Raw genomic sequence first — 18350 nt, 5'->3', positions numbered from 1 at the left:
ATCTTAAAAGCGAAGAGTTGAGATGATGATTGAATTGGAGGAAAGAGGAGCAGAGATTTGGCTAAATGTCGACATGGATGTGTGATGCAGCACTGAACACTGTTCTAAAATGAACTGTATTCATTGACCAACAGCACTGAGACAGCTAGACTTTATGAAAGTGTTTTCCTCATTTTATCAGACTTCTTCTTTGAAGGGAGACTACCGCCATCTACAGGGAAACGCGTTTCTCACACAAACAACTTTGTGGCCACGTGGAATGAATTCATTATTTCAAATGACTATAATTGTTTTTACTGGTTATTCATTTTCAAAATATAACCGATTCCATGATTTAAAGTATACAACCATGATTTACTGTGTATATCTGTTAAATACAGTACATAGTAGTACACGGCATATATACATGCACTACTGTGTAAACATACTACTACGTATACAAGTAGTCAATGCAGAAAATCATCAATCAGAAGCATTTTCACTTCATTACAGCCGACGTCGTCAGTAACTTGTTTTATTTTGTTCCATGAACAGTTTTCAAAAACTACAGAGCTGGAATTTCTCGCCTCAACAAATAGAAACAGGAAGTTAAGATAAAGTCAGACAGGAGTGCTTTGTCCGATTATTTCAGTTCTGTGTAAAGTTCCCATACATACACACAGGAGTGTTTTCATGGAGAGACGTGACACAATTTCACCTTTTTTTGTTTCTTTAATGATTTTAGTCTTTTACATTCTATTGTGAATGCAACATTTACATACAATAGAAAACAACATACACATTTCAACATGATAAAATGCAATGCTCCTACAACTGAGCTAATGCTTTCTAAATGATAATAATCAGTTTTGCTGTACTGGTTCCCTGAATGTTGTTGGTCACTGGAGAACTGGAGATAAACGGGCTCCATCACCCGTCTTCAAAGCAGAAGAACTCTACTGGTTCGCTTTTGACGTATTTGCGTGAACCTGCTGTGCTTTATCTCTGCAATGAAAACACAACCAGTTATAATTTCAGCCATATATTTGTTTAAATATATTACACACCCGATTTCAGTTTTTTAAATTTATTTCCGTTGCACAATTTGTTAAAAATGAATGTTACCTTAAACGGTTGACGTACTGCATGACCCAGTTGAGAGCGGGATCCGTGCACCCTTTCCCCTTCATTGTGTGGAAACTATGGAAAAGGTAATAAACAAAATGAACATGAATAACCATACTTGTGGTATGCATTGTTGTTTTTGTTGTTGTTGTTGTTCTGGTTGAAAGTGAGCAGATACTTACATGATGGCATTGATGGAACACATTTCTTTCATAGTCTGCACTGAGTACCCCTTGATCCTAGAAAAGGGTATTCGGGATGTCATGTAACTTCGACAGCATCCATAATTAACTGTGAGAGAAAAAAACATGATCAGACGCAGGTAAGCAACAAATATCAATTAAAAACAATGCATCAGAAGGCGATGGAGGAAAGGCAGAACGTACCTGCAGACACGTCAGTGACCAGCAGGCAAGCCGAGAGGAGCGCGAGCACCGCCGCCGTGGCTCTGATTGACACCATGTCCTCGTCTTTGTCTGCAGCAGTGACTCTGATGCTGTTGTCTGGTCCGCTTCAGGGAGCTTCTGGTGCTCAGCTATTGATCGCTGTCACCTTTTATACTGAGGGGAACGTCCGCTGTGATCAGTTGTGATCTATTACAACATCATAGAAAACCCCCCCTCACTTTCCCCAATGAAAGGAAAAAGGGAAGTCGAGGGGAGGAATGCTGCACACACACACACACATGCAGTAGTATTTCCAATCGTGAAGAAGATGATTAATTGTGTGTGTATTCTTATGTAAACAAATCATATATTACTTTATATTTAACTTCCCACGTAGAGAGACATTTTATGGTGTAAAACATTGTACAGTATTTAAAGGTAAAGTTGCAGTGGAAAAAATAAAAATAAACAATTTGTTGTGATTTCCAGGATTTTACAGCCTATATGAATGAATATGACTGAATTATGGTGTCACTTAGCGTGTGGACCATATGAAAATATAAATAGTTCAATCAACACACCCTGATATAAGGATAGAGAGTAAGTTACGCAGGTATGTTCTCCTCTCAGGAACTATTTAAGTTCAAGTATATTTAACCAAACGATTTTAAATTTACAGAGAGTGAAGAGATGAAGTTCCACCGCAGACCTCGTTGTGCAAGACGTGATGTCGGCCCCCCATAAGTAGGTTGCTTTGAGGTTGAACCGAGATTGTTTTCTAGGTCAGATGAACGCCCATTGTATTCTCAAGAAGCATGCATCAAAGGGAAGAGGGGAAATATGGGTCACGCTGTGCTTAATATCTTTCCACTGCAACCACACCACGAGTTAAATGCTCAACAGCAATTTCCAGCGTTGTACATTTTCGACTCCAGAGTTGTGTCTGCTGTGCTTTAGCAGACACGGATCTTAAAACTTCACATGTACATGTGTGCATGAAGAGGCATCGGTCACTGTGATCATCCCCCCTATGAGGTGTCTCACACGCAGGTGATTTGGGGGGGAAATCCAAATTCCCCATTTAGCTGAAGTTAATAAGCAGAAGTCTGAGTTAGTCAAATGACGCTGTCATCTTACAGAATAAAGGCATTGTGAACGTTGCCATTAGCATATGAGGAGTTTTGCTTTGGGACAGGTGTTTGTAAAAGTAAAAAAAAATTAAAAATGAACGTGTCATTCCTTTGATGTAAGGGATATTTTAGGAATGCAGGTTCTCGTGAGAAGAAGTCATCAAATAACGCCTGCGTACTCGGAGGAAGAAGACGAGGGTGTAAGCTGACAGCTCTCAGAACGCCTTTTCACGGCCCACTGCAGAGAGGAGCCGAGACACCAAACATTAAAAACACTCCTCTGCCCGCGGATTAACCAAAGCAGTTTGACGATCATCTTTAGGGCCCCTTTGCTCATATAACGCAAAGCTGATTGAGGAGACATTTTCTCCTCAATCATTTCATACCCACGAGACGTGTCGAGATGTCTTTGTCGTTCCTGTAGACCTGTGTGTAGTGTGTAATTATGTCCTAACAAATGTCTTGCACTGCAAAACAGTATGTAAAAGAAAGAGATTATGTTTTTAGTATATTTGATTTGACTCCATCACTACATTCATTCGGTGTTCATATCCGCATCACACATTTGTATGAGCAATGGTGACGTGTATTATATATATATATTTATATATATATATATATATAGGACCCACCGACACATTATAAAATACACTAGAAATGGTGATTCGACCTAAGGACAATAAATACAATGAGGACATTGTACGATCATATTGGGAAATTCTGTCTTTTTAATGCTGCCTCATGATTTAGTTTGCGTGCAGCAAAAAAAGGCTCAGCGGGATATTGTGTTGCGTCGGGAGTTGTGGGTTTCGGGTTCGGGTTCGGGGTTCCTGTCGAAGTTTTAGATTGTACGTCTCATTTCTCCCTTGAACAATAACGCTGATCTTAATGAGTCTTCCATGTCAAAAGTGGTGAAAGACTTAATCTTTAATTACTTAATTATTTAATACCTAAATAAAGGTATAAAATAACGTCATTTGAGAGGAATGGCTCTGGCAGCGTTTACATTCAAGGAATAAACACCGTTTATTGTTCCCGTTCCACCGTGGCCATGAGATTAATCGTAATTAACTCATGTTCAGTACGCTGTATCTCTTAAATATTCTCCGATGACCCCGAGCAGAGGGGGTTGCACACCCGTGCTTTATGTAACGTATGCAAAGCCTTTTTGCAAAACTTCCTGCCTGACCCAGATATTTAGAGCATTGGTATTTCTGCTTCCTTATTCTGTGGTGGGACATTACCTTTGGTATTTGAAAGGGTATTTAAACTTCACTTTATCAGCTCATCTTGTTTGAGATAGAGGTCAGAACGCTGATGTCCTGCTGAATAAAACTGCGTGAGGATCTCTGCTTTTGTGATGTCTTAACTTCTTCTGTTCTCTTAATACAGTTTCAAAACGTTGAAAAACAGACTTCTCTGCGCCGATCCTCAAAGAAAATAGATGAAAAATGCCACGAACTCTGCACGTTATTCTCTGTATTCAGCAAATGCCTGAACAGCATCTACATCAGGTCAAGATTAAACAAACTGTAAATGTGGATTCATTTATTGTTTTCCTTTTTGTCCTCTCTAACTAGAAAACATGGAACAGCATCTGAACGTGTGGAGGCAACCTGAGCAGACCAGCTTAGATACACAAAGATATGCTAAATAATTAAATAATTAATTTAATTCAATTAATCTGATGCATTTGTATAACTTTTAATACAACAATTTCCTTTTGTGTTAAAATGAGTATTGCATCTACAAAGGAAAGGAAAGTTAAAAAACGTGTTTAAATCAGCTAAAATAGGAAAGACTGACAGAAGAGAATACTTTTCTCAATACAACAATAGAAAAAGGGAAAACATAATAAAATATTACTTGACAGTAATGCTGAGACCAATATGTGATTTTACCCATTAATTGTTCTGCAATAATCCTGCAATAAACGCACCTTTGTGAAGGTTTGCTTCTTGACACTATGTTTAGATAGTGTATCTCTAAAGAAAATCTACATTCACTCATAGTGGAAACAAAAGGGAGGAACATATTGGAAGCCTACATTTAGGTCTGGTTTCAACAAAACTGAACATGAAAACCATGATTAAAACAGGATGTTTGCATTAGCCTTCATTGTTTTTTAAGGAGATGATCATAAATTGCCTGTTTTTCGCTGCAGCCGCCGCTGTTTAATTCCCGCCACCGACAGCAGGGGGCGCGCGCGCGCCGAGCTGCACAGGAAGGATTCACACTATGAATGAACCTCTGCACGTCCGAGCGGAAGAGACTTTACGTGTGTTTACACTCAGCGGGAGTCACGGCCCCCTGGTTTGGATACAACTGATAATCATGACGGAATCTGCCATGATTAGGTGTTGAAATACAGCTCGACGTGTTCGTGTCTGTGACGCGATGAAGACGACGAAGACGATGCTACGCGGGTCTAAGCTAGCCGCAGCTAACGGCTAGCAGCTGTGTTGTGATGAAGAGGGAATGCTGTTAAAAGAGGAGGAAGGTGAGAGTAACATTGAGGTGTTCCATCTGCTACATCTGCATCATTGTAGTTTTGTTTAGATAATAATAATAAAAATAATTATTATATATGTATCTTTTATATGCAAGTAACAGTTAATGATTCATGAATGAGTTATTATATGAATTTGTGCTGATTTCAAATTGGGCTAAACAAGTCAATTTATAGTAATCATCTAAATCTCAAAGACTCAAAAGCTCAATCATCATCATGACTTTTTTGTGTTGAGGTGTAAAAATGTGTGAAATGTACAACGCTGGCTCCCGACCCCCGCAGGCTCCATCCGGGTGGAAGAGAAGCAGCAGCCATGAAAGAAGCCGGTGGAGAAGAACGTGGAGGCGAGGCTCTGTTTGAGGACCGGGACTTTCCTTCGGATGACACCTCCTTGTTCTGTGACCGCTCCACGCCCATCGCCGGGCTGCAGGGCGAGATCACCTGGAGACGCCCACAGGTCAGACCCGGTGCCAAGAGGAAATGCCGTCGTGCTTTCCACCCGTGTGTTTGTTTTGACGTGGATAGAACCTGTGACAGGTTGATCTATTCCTAAAGAAATATTCCCCATATCAGGTGTTCGATCAGATGAATGCGATGAAAGAGTGAATCGATCGGATAACTTTTGTAAGTTTTTTTTTGTTGATTGTTTACCATCTTGCGGCTGTGTGTGACAAACCATATTGATGAGGCTCTGACCGTGTTGACATCCTCGCTTTACCCACACCTCGTTTTTTTTTATAGCCAACAAAACCCAAACCCACACAAGTGTTATTTAAGTGTCGATTCGATGTCTCTTTTACACATCCAGGAGATCTCCCAGTCACCAGCTCTCTTCCATGACAAAACTAGCCTGTGTCAGGCCAAACAAGGCTTATTAGGGGACTGCTGGTTTCTCTGCGCCTGCACCTTCTTGCTCAAGAACAAGCAGCTGCTGAACAAGGTAAAACAACAACTGTATCGTCTTTCAGATTTGAATAGATTTGAACAATCTACGGCTCTGGTTGGTCCCGCTGTATGCATTCTGCCGCATGTCCTACACTGCTGTGTTGATTAAGTCTGTGACTCCCTGCAGGTGCTGCCTCCAGAGCAGCCCCAGTGGGATGACAGCAGGTACAGGGGCTCCTTCCAGTTCTGTTTTTGGCAGCAGGGGCACTGGACAGAAGTGACCATCGATGACCGGCTTCCCTGTATCGACTCCACTCTCTGCTTCTCACGCTGTCAATCCCCCTCTGCCTTTTGGGTAGCCCTGTTGGAGAAAGCCTATGCCAAGTAAGTAACACAATTTCACATTTTATCTCTAAAAGTAGACCCGCTTTGGAGCATGTGATGCATCCCGGAACAGCGTGTTTGTTGAGGTTTGTAAATCCTCCCTGTTCAGGCTTCACGGCTCATACGAGCGACTGTGGGCCGGGCAGGTGTCCGAGGCCCTGGTGGATCTTACCGGAGGCCTGGCTGAACGCTGGAGCTTGGGAGTCGCTGAGGAGGAGGAGGAGCAGCGGCCAGAACGGGACAGTGACCAGGTCAGCAGAAGAAGCCTGGACCTGAACCTTCTGTATCCGGTGAAAGAAGAGTGTGCGGTTAGCTGCTCCACTCACAGCAGCCCGGGAGGTCAGAAAGTAGTTATCCCTCGCAGATACAAATGATTGTGATCCCGTGTCACTTCACCTGCTGACCTCGCTGACTGTTGCAGGTGCCAGTGAGCTGGGTCAGTACCACGCGCTTAATGTCATGGAGTGGGTGGAGGTCCAGAGGGTGTCCGGTAGCAAAGTACTACTGCTCAGGATCAGAAACCCCTGGGGAAGAAGCTGCTGGGGAGGGGCCTGGATAGGGAGGTAGGCATGTGTGTCATAGTTAAGGCTCTGTAAGGACAAATGAGCACCTTGCAGACAGGATTCAGGCACTGTGTCATGGATGCAGCCTGGGAATGCTGGGAAATACAGACTTTTAAATCGGTCTGCCTCTTTGTCTGCAGTGGTTCTGGTTGGAGTTCTGTCGACCCCGTTTGTGCTTCGGAATTGCAAGCCAGGGTTGCGGAGGGCGAGTTCTGGTTGGATGAGACGGAATTCCTGTCCCAGTTTGATGATGTCACAGTGGGCTACCCCATCAGTGAAGGAGGGCAACTAAAAAGCCTCTATACTGGTAATTCCCTTGATTTGCTCAAGAATCTTTTAAACTCACTGACGTCGTGGTCCTCGTTTAAAGCCTCACAACGCTCCTCCCCGACAGGAAATCTGCTGACGCACAACCAGCAGCTGGCTGGCCGCTGGACGGAGGGGCACTCCGCCGGGGGCAGCAGAAACAGCGGCAGCTACAGCAGCAACCCCAAGTTCTGGCTCAAAGTGTGTGGGAGAGGCGAGGTGCTGGTGTCCCTGCTGCAACACCGAAAACGGAGAACCGCGGATCGATGCCCACTGGAGGACGGCAAGAACACAGCTCACCAGCACTACCAGGCTATCGCTCTGCACATGTGGAAGGTCTGCGCCGTCACTTTTAGGGGGACGTTTTTGTGTGTTTTTTTTTTTTCACTTCACTCCCAGTTTCCCCGTCAATAGGTGGAGAAAAGGCGTTTTCATCTCAGCCGGATGTTGAACAAGCCTCCATGTGCTTCTACTCACTGCCATGCCTTCGAGAGAGAGGTGGTCCTCCGGCAGCAGCAGCTGGAGCCTGGATACTACCTGCTGATACCCAGCACCTACCAGCCGGGAGCTGAGGCCCGCTTCCTCATCAGGGCCTTCTCCTCCTCCGCCACATCCCTCAGGTAAAAAGACCGGTCCTCAGACGGATAAAGTCGTCTTTATTTTGAAAATATTACGGGACACTTGCTGCACAGCCACCTCGGCTATGTAAGCAAAACAGAGAGCAAAGCATGGATGATCTTTATTATTATTATTAACATCATTATTATCATTGCATCATTACCATACCTTTTTAATAGCAAATAGTCGGCCTCTTGCATTGCTGTTTCTGATTTTTTTTTTATACTAAACTGCGAGAACAAACAACCCTGCTTCCTTTGGTGGTTCTCTAGTCTCTATTCTTGAATTTACTCCAGAGTGCTACGGAGAGTGAGCTTTTCTGTGGTGCCCTCTCACTACAGCACATAATGCAGGTAGATTTCAAGAGCTCGCTCGTGACAATTTTACTTCCTCGGTATCTCAGCGATACACCGAAGGGGAAGTCTATCGGCTGAACTGTTGTTGATAAAATCAAATGATGCACAACACACACGAGACTTTCCTGCGTCACAACTTCCCTTTTACAAATCAGTGACGGCGAGTAGACGGTGACATCTGCTGGTGAGTTTCCTACCGCACACGAAACACTGCGTTCCCCTACATCCATGTTCCGCCATGTGAAACGCTTTGATTGGATCGACGTTTTCCTGACCCGATAACGTCGGTGTCCTCCTCAGTGCCCTGAAAAGCCCAGCACCTACACTGCCAGTGGAAACAGATGGAGAGTGGGAGACCAGTTACTTCCGAGGCTCGTGGGTGGAGGGGAAGACAGCAGGCGGAAGCAGGAATTTCCTGTCTCACCGGCAGAACCCCCGCTTCCCTTTCACAGTGTGCGATGAGTCAGCCGTGACAGCGGGAGATAATGTCAGGATTACGCTGCACCAGAGGCGCCCTGACGCAGACCTCCACCCCATCGGCTTTCACATTTACAAGGTCAGCGAAACATTAAGGGAGAAGTGTGGGACGTCGGCCCTTCACCTAACGCGCAGGGTCCGCTCAACGGATGAATTGCATTCGTGGTCCCGACAGTGAAAAACCGCAATCATTAAATCAAGCGGAATAATTTGTGTGTGAGCTTTTCAAAATCAGCCAAATTTAAGATTGTAATTATTATTTTTAGTACCTGCTTTTAACAAAAAAACATCAAATATTAAAAACATTCGTAACAAACACATTATTATTATTGAAATATCTAATAGGGGAAATTTACAGCATCTGAGCCTTTGATCGTCACTGTGTGTCCAGTATCCAGAAGGGGAATCTGAGCCGACGTTGGCCGGGGACGAGGATCCGGCTGCCAGTTGTGTCCCTCACTGCCACACCCAGGACGTCAGTCTGGCCTGCCGTCTTTCTCCCGGAGGCTACGCCGTAGTGCCGTCCACCTATCGGCCCGACTGCTCGGCCAACTTCACCCTCAGCCTGGCGCGCAGAATACACAGGTCGGCTCTCTTCTTGGCATTCGATGTGGATTGCACAGCTGATCGCGATGGCTTCTATTGCCGTTGTGGTATAAGAATAATGGATTTGTGTGTCTCTTTGCAGGAAGGTGGTGAAAAGCCAGGAGAGTCTGGGCAGAGCCATTCAGGAGGTCGGTTCATTGAAGTAACGTGTTATTGTGCAGTGCTAAATGTGTAAACAAGCCAACTTGGCACCACTTGCTGATTTATCTTCTTTATTTCACCGTAAAAACATCATCTGTTTACTCTACAATGATGCACAATCTTTATCGGTCACCCAATGACGGATGCTGCACATTCAACTTTTACAATAGCAGCAACCAACCAAATAGACACAACATTCCAACCTCAAAAACAATAATCCAAAACAGTCAATCAATCAATAGCTACCACACAGGCTACAACTTCGTGTCATGGTTATATCTATTGGAAGTTGATGGTAGAATGAGCTGAGGGCAGTAACCCACTTCATGGGTAGACCTTTCCTACAAAAAAAAACAATGCACTGAATCCAACACACATACCTTAAAGGCACGTCTGAGTGTCCTCACAGGCTGGTAGCACTGGATAATCGTTCCATCTTGCTTTTGTCTCTCTCTCTCTCTCTCTCTCTGGGCGGCAGATCTCTCACATCTCTGTGATGCAAAGCTAGTTCTCTGGGACTGTTGCTGCTCCACTGATGTCGGCTGGCCTCCCGGTGCCTCCTGGCCCACGATGAAAGAACCAGCTCTCCCATCCACCCTCACCATGGAGGCTGTGTGTGTGTGGATTGATTTATACCACCAAGTGTCTGAGAAGGCAGGCAGGCAGATTGGCAGGCCGATTCAGTGGGGATGTGTGTGTGTGTGTCGGGAATCCTGGAAACTCCTTTATTCTGAACCGCTGAGGCTCAGGGTCCGATGGGCAGCCACATGCTCATCGGCGATTAGGACATCAGAGGCTGTCGGTGGGCTGGGCTGCTAATGAAGTATGACGGGACTTGGTGGTGTAAACAAACAGCCGCAATTGAAGAGGGCCGCCGCTGCTCTTGCTCATTCACTCAGTGGTACGCCTGCCGGCCCGGAACAAAGGGTCCTCTCATGAAGGTCCCCACAGAGGCACAGGGGGCGAGGGGTTGGTCTCTGACAGCAGAGCCAACCACACCACACCACACCATAACGTGCCATACCATGCCAGACCTTTCCTCCCCGCCCGTCACCCACAAATACTTCGTTCCTCACCTTGCTTGTGTTGTTTTTCTGACAATACACAGGTTTCTTTTTAGTTCTCATTTGCAAAAATGACAGTCAGGCCGGACCCCAAAAAAGTCCACTTTGTTTTTGATTCTATCCTCAACCTCCTCCCCGTTCCACCCCCTCGACTCGGTCCACAGCTCTGCCTGGACCTGAACAGAGTCTTGGTTTGAAGTTGCCGCCAGAACAGATGACAAGCGGATGGATTGAAGTGATGAAACGAGGGATGCGGCACATCAGAGGAGGCCGGTTGATGAAAAGGAGCCGCTGGCCCTCGTTGTGTTAATGCTGCATAATGTGTGTTGGTGTGTGTCTGCCTGCTCCGAGGCACAGCCGCAGGGTTTCTGATGACTCATTAGACCCGGTACTAGACAGATACCTTTTCCCAGCTGTAATTAACCGAATAAGGTGGTAGAGTGACTTGTATTTAATATGAGACGTGATGAATAAAATGTTAAAAGATAAAGTCTGTGACGATGTGTTATGTCATTATGCGATTAGGGTTTATATTTGTATACATTAATCAATTTTACATATTTCAAGTGACTATAATAGAAACATTCGGTCAAAAAAAAGAGGACGTGTCATCACGTTCATCGCAACGGCCAATACGCTGCGTGCGCGTCCACGCGCGTCTCCTGTGCGCGCGGCTGTTCCTGCGGAATCCAGGAGACTGAGGTCGGACCCCGAAAGGCTCCCACCTAGAAAATAATGAACAACAAATTTGACGCGTGAGTAATCAAAGGTTTCCGTGACATCCCCGCCACAGAGTGGGCCTCCGTCTCGACTGTACTTTGACGTGGGAGAATAAGGCTAATGGAAGCTGCTGCGTGCAAGAAGAGAGGTGTGTCAGCGCTACTGCGCGGTGCTGCGCGCTCAGTAACATTAACGTGAGGCTTATAAGCCCACAGGACAGCAGTGTCCGCGCACACACAAGCACACACACACACGGGCGCATTACAATGAAGGGAAGCGACGGCAAAGTTTAACGATACGTGGTGGCGATGTGCAGTGTTGTTAGCTGTAGCTTAGCCTTGCGGAAGGCGGACAGGCCCTAAATCCTCGGTGTGGCAGTTGCGGAGAGGCGGGGAGACGTGCGCGCGGTCCGGGCTCCGGCGGGAGTCGCGTGGCGCTACGCTCCGATGGACGGTTGTGACAGGACGATTAGGTTAAGTACACGTGTGTGCGCGCGCATCATTGGACAAACTTGTGTTATTGATTAAGTGAATGCACACGTATCATCTGCTGTGACTTAAACACAAACAATGAATTAATAATTAAACCCAAATTTAAAACCATAATTGAACCTGGAATCTTTAAACAAACGTAACGTTGGACTAAATAACTAAGTTGTAAGCCATTCTAAGTTTAAAGGACGTTTTTGTTTTTGCTGCCCATGTTTCTATTCCAGTTTGAAAGATGATGACAGTGGGGACCACGACCAGGACCAAGGCACACCGAAAGACAGTGAGACGGAAAGAACTGAAGACGAGGACCAGAGCCTCTCCAAGAAAAAGGTTTGGCTGGTGGAAAATGTGCGTTTGCAGCTTTTAAGCTTTATCGTATGGCTCAATCTCTTTCTTCTGTTCTGCAGATGGTGGTGCCAGCGGCCGGAGAGCACCCTCTTCAATACAACTACACCTTCTGGTACTCCAGACGCACCCCGGGGAGACCAGCCAGCACCCAGAGCTACGAGCAGAACATTAAACAAATTGGCAGCTTCGCCTCGGTAAGTCGCTCCACCCGACAAGGATTCTGTTGTGGATTGAATTGATTTAGTCTTCTATGAAACCCGACTGTGTATTGGGTCTTCTCAAGGTGGAGCAGTTCTGGCGTTTCTATAGTCACATGATCCGGCCCGGTGATCTGACGGGCCACAGTGACTTCCACATCTTCAAGGAGGGTATCAAACCGATGTGGGAGGTACTAAGATACAATTCATTACAAGATACGGCCTTTTGTACACGAAAATCCCTCTTTGAAACCCTGTCTATTGATTTTTAGGATGACGCCAACAAGATGGGTGGGAAGTGGATCATCCGCCTGAGGAAAGGCCTGGCGTCGCGTTGCTGGGAGAACCTGATCCTGGCCATGCTCGGGGAGCAGTTCATGGTTGGAGAGGAGATCTGTGGGGCCGTAGTGTCAGTACGCTTCCAGGTAAACCCCCAAACAGACACGGGTCTGTGGCACCGAGTCATGCCCTGCTACACTTTACTCACACATGCTTTCTTTGCTTTTTTCTCCAGGAAGACATCATCTCTATTTGGAACAAAACGGCAAGCGACCAGTCAACCACGGCCCGCATCAGAGACACGCTGCGCCGAGTCCTCAACCTGCCGCCCAACACCATCATGGAGTACAAGACTCACACAGACAGCATCAAGTATGTATGTCTTATCGTTTTATTATTTTCTCTCCCTTTCTCTCTAACAAATAGATCTATACATGCTCACAAAATACACATTTCTGTTGGCAATTACTTGTTATAATGAATTCATGTTGCTTCAAAGACCAGATAATAATGAATAATATATATTTTTTTCTGACATTTTGGAGATCAAACATTTTAGCTAAAAAGTCATCATTATAATTGGTAATGGAGGATTGTTATTTGCAGCATTATTTTGGAGTATAATTTCTTAATACAGCCTTGTCGGTAACCACCATGTTTCATAACATTCGTGTGGTAGTGATTCTCCCTTTAAACAGACCTTAATATCCAGGCCGGTTGTTTATTTTGAATGATGATGTGCTGCATCCCATGTTGGCAGAGCATGGGAAGACTTCCATGGACTGGTGAATGTTAGTGGCGGCCAGTAGCCTCTCACACGGACCACCTCTGCAAGAGTAAGAACTGTTGCTACATTGCTTTGGAGTGCAATAAATGGTTTGTTGTGTATTTATGTTGTTTCTCTCTGTGCTGTGTAGGTGTGTGTATCCGTGCAGTGCTGGAGGGGGACGACGAGTCCAGGCAAGCATCCTTCTACGTGGATTGGCGCTGCATAACATGAAGACTGAGCCATAGTCAGTCGCAGTGAAAAGAACACCATTCCTTCTTTGTGTCAAATTGGAAAGGGACAGGAAAGGCCTGTCCCAGAACGTTGAACCAAGCCGTAGAGAGAATTATGCGTTATTTTTAATCAACCAGAGAAGAACAAAGCCTCCAATTTCATTTTATTTTTTTAATGGAAGATGTAACATCTGTTAACTTTCCACCAGAGGAGGCCATGTGACTGGTGTTTGCTGACGATTAGTGTTGAAAAGTGTACTTGACAAATCACAACGAAGCTGATGTGTTGTAGTATTGATGAGATTTTATTGCTTAGCATAACATCACACCTCCTGCGGTTTCAAAAGGCTGTGTTAATGTTCCTCAGACAGGGTTGCAGGAAGATGTTATTTTATTACAATGCTGTATTTTAACTACAATTTCTCTGGTCATTTTGAACTAGAACGATGACTATTACTGTGTACGATATATTTGTACATACAGTCCACTTTAAAGATCACTTTACTTAATCAGCAATGATTCTCCATCGTTGACTTTGGAAGTTGAATCCCAAAGGATGAGGACCATCCTGTGTTGGGCAGAAGGTTGTATAACTGGCATCTTAAGAATGGACTGCCGAGCTGCCTAAATCACTGTGCCTGGCCTCCAGCCCGACCCGAACCAGTTTCCCCTTCTGTCCGTGTCGTCTTCATCCCGCCTTGAAAGAATGCAAGGGATGGGCTCTGCTTTAAATGTCCTCAAACAAATGTGCATAGGAGTCCTGCAAAGCGGGCCGTCACTCCTTTTCCATTTTGTAATGAAACAAATGAAATTGGGCTCCCGGCCAGCGTCCTTTACCGTTTCTATCAATTCCATGGGGGCATTATTTTTGATTCATGTCAAGAAAGCGCCTATTGTTTGTTGAAAAACTGAAATGCTGCCTGTGTTTGGTGGTGCCATGATGGGTGCGGGTGTGTGTCACCTGATAGATTATAGCAATAAATGTCAAATATGCATCTGCTGCTAAAGCTGGATTCATGTCATTTTATTTCATAAACTGAGGTTTTGAAATGTCTTTAAAAATACAATTCAATTCAATGGTGCAGTGTTTTGCTGTACTGACGCGCCTCACTTTGTGGACCACTTTCAAGGGTGTTTTACCGTTGATTGATCAGCTCATTTCAAAGAACATATAATTCTGTAGAGAAAACAGATGAGTTGATTAGTGAGGGGAGTTAATTGTGAAGTTCTTTTTCACAGCACTGAACGAAGGCTGTGGCTCACAACTAGAAGTGAAGCTCGTCTTTAGATTCACTATTTATACTCCTGCTGTCTGTTACGGCCTATTTTAAAACGACAAAACAGAAAGCGGAGTTGTAATAGAGATTCACATGCTTACCAACAAGAAGGTGGCTGCCAGCAGCAGCAGTTTAGTATGTGATTCCATATTCAGTGGCACTGGAAAAGAGACATCACGCTGCGTTATGAAAGTCATTCTAGACTATTTGGTACCATGAGAACGGCAAATTTGAAAATCGTATTGTTTAGTGAAATGTTATATTAATCATTGTTAATTAAATCAAATTCAACTGTCTGTTTCGATCTGTAACTTAAGGAATTAAAAATCATTCTCACCCTCCAACCCAAAATGTTCATGATCCATGTTGCGTTCGACGTTGAAGCCGGGCCATTTTTTCCATATTGTGCCCAGTTTCTCACCCATGTTGGAGACAATCTGTTGTGTGAACAAAAAACGGATTGAAGCACACTTGTAGAAAAACACGATTACGTTCATTTGGGGGATTGCTTGAATGTGTCCCACCTGGAACTGCTGGTTGGAGAAGCAGCGTTGTGGGCAGCAGGAGCCCTGCACTCTGACTCTGGCGGAGGCCTCTTCTGACCCACATACCTCCAGGAGGGGGGTGAACATGCTCCACCTGAAAACACCGTCAGCTCAACATCTCCCTACATGATCGTGCAACCAGCAACGTGGCAGAAACGCTGTTCATTGCTCGCTGCCCAAGCTTGATGCTTGGTTGATCACATATTCAGCTGTCACAATTCAAGCACCGTTGAGATTATTTCTTCCATGTAGATATCTGGAGAGATTTGTCTTAATTTGGGGAAACATTGAGGGTCTAAATTTGACAAAGTCACCCCAGCGAACCCTGGAGGACAAGAGAGTTTATTTCTTCCTCCCAACAAGCCAAAAGTCCCATTAGGAAGCAGGGTGCGTTGCTTCCCAGCACCGCTGTTTGTCTGTGCAAGCAGCTGTCTTGTGCATTAAGCCTCCCAGGTTTAGACTACAGCCGGCTGGGTGGAGCAGTAAAAGCTCTCACTGCTATTTACAGAGAGGCCGGGGCATCTGCTCTGGTTCAGGGTGGCCAGAGGCCGGGAGGGACATGGAAAAAAGATCACATGACAAGCTGCTGGCTTTGAGAATGTAAAGTATTAAGATCGGTGCTTCAGTTCTCCGCCGGTGGTCAAAGGGTTAATTCACATTTAACAACGTAACAGCAACACTTACCGTAAAAATGTTACTAGAATCTGCATGTACTCACCTGCAGAAATGAAATGCAAATAGTTTTTTCTAAATATAAAATCTGTTTGCATTCTTTAAGTGCCACAAACAGAATCAATTTGCTGTATTCCGAAAAGGTCCTTAATCCCAGATGACTCAAAAACGTTGATCCGCTGAGTTCTGAATTTTAGTTAGTTTACTTTTACTTGAGTAGCATAGTATTAATATACACACAATATAAAATGACATGGGTTGTATGGGTGATTTTACTTTGCAAAAGCACTAAAAGCACAGAAGCATTAGCAGCACCACTGTTCAAGACAAGGGCAATATAAGCAGAGATGAGACCCTCCTACCTCTGACATACAGTGCCAAAGAGACGTTTTTGAGGTGTGTAGGCCCTCATCTCCATCAGGCAGCAGCCGAGGCAGCAGGCGTCCACCCTGAGGGGTCTTTCAAAGTGAAACACTTGTCGACCCTGACCGTCAAAACCCTGCAAGGAAGAGGCCCGAGCTGGACCGCAACACTGCAGACAAACACAGGAACTCTCTAACAAGGAGAAGAGTTCCCGGCATTATAACTCACTGTCTCTTTGGGTGGATTTGAATGTTTTCAGCGATCGATACCTTCCACAGCCACGAATAACGGTGATCTGCTGCTTCCTGCAGTGATGCTGTAGATCTTCTTAGGAACACACTGTGGACCTACAATGATGAAGCATCGGTCGTCTCTGCACTGCAAACGTTTGCACACAAATGCACAGACGTTGTCGCTCGCACTCACCTTGCAGCTCCGGTCTGGCAATGACATGCATTTGACTGACTGTTTCCAGCGCAGACATAAAGTGTGATCCCTGCACCTCCACTCCTGGCTGGCTCACTGTACACACGTTCTCCACCCTCCTCTCAGGAGCCAGACCCAGCAGTTGCTCATCAGATTCACAGCGCGGAGCCTTCTGCTGGTGTTCTGGTCCGAGTGAGTTAGCGCGGCGGCACTCACATGAAGCCACACAGCTTTTGTGGAAGGCTGTGAAGACCATCTGGATGTGCTTTTCTCGCTCCAGTTGTCCAAAGGGAAGAGGCTGATTGGTCACTACTGACATGGTGTAGAACTGGAAATATATGCAGAGCTTAGCTATGACTACCATGGGCATGGTTATGTTGTTATCTGGTTCTGTTATAGAAACATGTGTTGTAAATTGATCGTTTTTGTCCTTGTAAAACAACACGTAAAGAGCAGGCCTCTGGCTCAGGCCCCTCTGCTCAGAAGAGCAGAACAAAACAGGCAGAAAGCGTTGGCCCGAATGGAACTTTGGTTGGCTAATAGTGAAATAAGCCAGTTGAAACTGAACAAAAAATACAGTATTGCATCACAAGTAATTCATCAGGATGTAAACATTAAATATTCTGGTTATTGATGTAAATTAGGGTTGAAGGTAATGCTAAAATTCTACTATGTCAACAAGCTGTCTGTATGTGTCAAATTAAAGTACAGTGAAAGTTCAGCAAAATTTGGAGGGAAAAATAGTGTCGCTATTTGTAGCAGTATATTGTTCAAAAGAAAAACCCTTTTATTCATAATTTTAATGAATAAAAACATCTTTAGCTCTGTATTAAGCTCATTAGACCTTGAATTTTTGAAGGAAGGTTGAAGAAAAACAGACAATGTTCCTTAGAGGCGTAAAGCAGGTTTGGACAGTTGTCTGGCACCAATATCCCTGTTTTCTCCTTAAACAAAGTGATTCCATTACAGCGGCCAGCCAGACCCCCTTTTATATTCACATCACACTCACTCTGCTTGCACAGTTTGTTACTGCAGCTGCATGCAACAGTACATTTTCCTTAACGTTAAAGCAGCATAATGCTACAAGTTACAACAAGCTACCAACATTTTACCCTTATGCCAAATAATGCAAAGATACCAGATAGTATCCTCATTTGAGCAAGTCTCTTACTTACCATCTGCAGTCAACCTCCTGCTACCGACTGACTGATAATCTCAGTGTGACAGGGTTGGAGACCAGGCAAACACCCATGAGTGGGCATGATCCCCAAGGGTGAAGCACAAACCTCCTTACCACCTCTGTGTGTTGTGTGAATGTTCACGCTTTGTGAGTGTGTGTACGTGTGTGTGCATGTGTGTCTCTCGGCTTTATCTCACTCCCCGACTGTGTTTCCATCCCAACCAGCCGGATGTGGCTTTTGTTGGGTTAGAAAGACACCACTCAGCCATGTAATTGAAATCCTGCCTCCAGAGGTGGGGGGGCTGTGCAGTGAGTCTGTGT

At 44.9% G+C, this 18350-nt stretch overlaps 4 protein-coding genes across 7 annotated transcripts; 2 read left to right on the top strand and 2 right to left on the bottom strand.

Annotated features, from left to right (window-relative positions):
- Nucleotides 1–691: 691 nt before the first annotated feature.
- On the bottom strand, nt 692–2713 carry ccl20a.3 (chemokine (C-C motif) ligand 20a, duplicate 3). The gene is made up of 4 exons (XM_040172039.2): nt 1491–2713; nt 1287–1395; nt 1105–1179; nt 692–984 (listed from the first exon to the last, which is right to left on the bottom strand). The coding sequence occupies exons 1-4, from the start codon at nt 1564–1566 to the stop codon at nt 936–938; spliced, it is 309 nt and encodes a 102-aa protein (XP_040027973.1). The 5' UTR covers nt 1567–2713; the 3' UTR covers nt 692–935.
- A 2096-nt stretch (nt 2714–4809) lies between these two features.
- Nucleotides 4810–11022, top strand: capn10 (calpain 10). The gene is made up of 13 exons (XM_040170993.2): nt 4810–5120; nt 5415–5589; nt 5941–6072; nt 6205–6401; nt 6511–6740; nt 6823–6964; nt 7105–7271; nt 7359–7606; nt 7685–7890; nt 8545–8800; nt 9113–9306; nt 9410–9455; nt 9947–11022. Exons 2-13 carry the CDS (start codon nt 5446–5448, stop codon nt 9974–9976), a joined length of 1992 nt encoding a protein of 663 aa, XP_040026927.2. The 5' UTR covers nt 4810–5120; nt 5415–5445; the 3' UTR covers nt 9977–11022.
- A 118-nt stretch (nt 11023–11140) lies between these two features.
- On the top strand, nt 11141–14573 carry eif4e2 (eukaryotic translation initiation factor 4E family member 2). Of its 2 annotated transcripts, none has more exons than XM_040170999.2 (8): nt 11141–11287; nt 11968–12073; nt 12151–12285; nt 12375–12479; nt 12561–12713; nt 12803–12939; nt 13328–13403; nt 13485–14573. In XM_040170999.2, exons 1-7 carry the CDS (start codon nt 11268–11270, stop codon nt 13374–13376), a joined length of 705 nt encoding a protein of 234 aa, XP_040026933.1. In that variant the 5' UTR covers nt 11141–11267; the 3' UTR covers nt 13377–13403; nt 13485–14573. The 2 variants fall into 2 exon arrangements, with proteins under 2 accessions (XP_040026933.1, XP_040026935.1); XM_040171001.2 differs by having other exon boundaries at nt 12803–12943.
- Nucleotides 13851–18176, bottom strand: LOC120815906 (phospholipid scramblase 2). 3 transcript variants are annotated; one of them, XM_040170997.2, is made up of 8 exons: nt 18025–18176; nt 16850–17177; nt 16693–16770; nt 16423–16615; nt 15368–15482; nt 15181–15280; nt 14945–15003; nt 13851–14743 (listed from the first exon to the last, which is right to left on the bottom strand). In XM_040170997.2, exons 1-8 carry the CDS (start codon nt 18025–18027, stop codon nt 14717–14719), a joined length of 903 nt encoding a protein of 300 aa, XP_040026931.2. In that variant the 5' UTR covers nt 18028–18176; the 3' UTR covers nt 13851–14716. The 3 variants fall into 3 exon arrangements, with proteins under 3 accessions (XP_040026931.2, XP_077955069.1, XP_040026930.2); XM_078098943.1 differs by having other exon boundaries at nt 16850–17123; nt 18025–18139; XM_040170996.2 differs by lacking the exon at nt 18025–18176 and having other exon boundaries at nt 16850–17425.
- Between the last annotated feature and the right edge of the window lie 174 nt (nt 18177–18350).

The sequence above is a fragment of the Gasterosteus aculeatus genome, chromosome 3 (genome assembly GCF_964276395.1).
Source record: "Gasterosteus aculeatus chromosome 3, fGasAcu3.hap1.1, whole genome shotgun sequence".
Taxonomy (NCBI): domain Eukaryota; kingdom Metazoa; phylum Chordata; class Actinopteri; order Perciformes; family Gasterosteidae; genus Gasterosteus; species Gasterosteus aculeatus.
The sequence above is the reverse complement of the archived record's forward strand: the minus strand, read 5'-3'. Positions and strand labels throughout refer to the sequence as shown.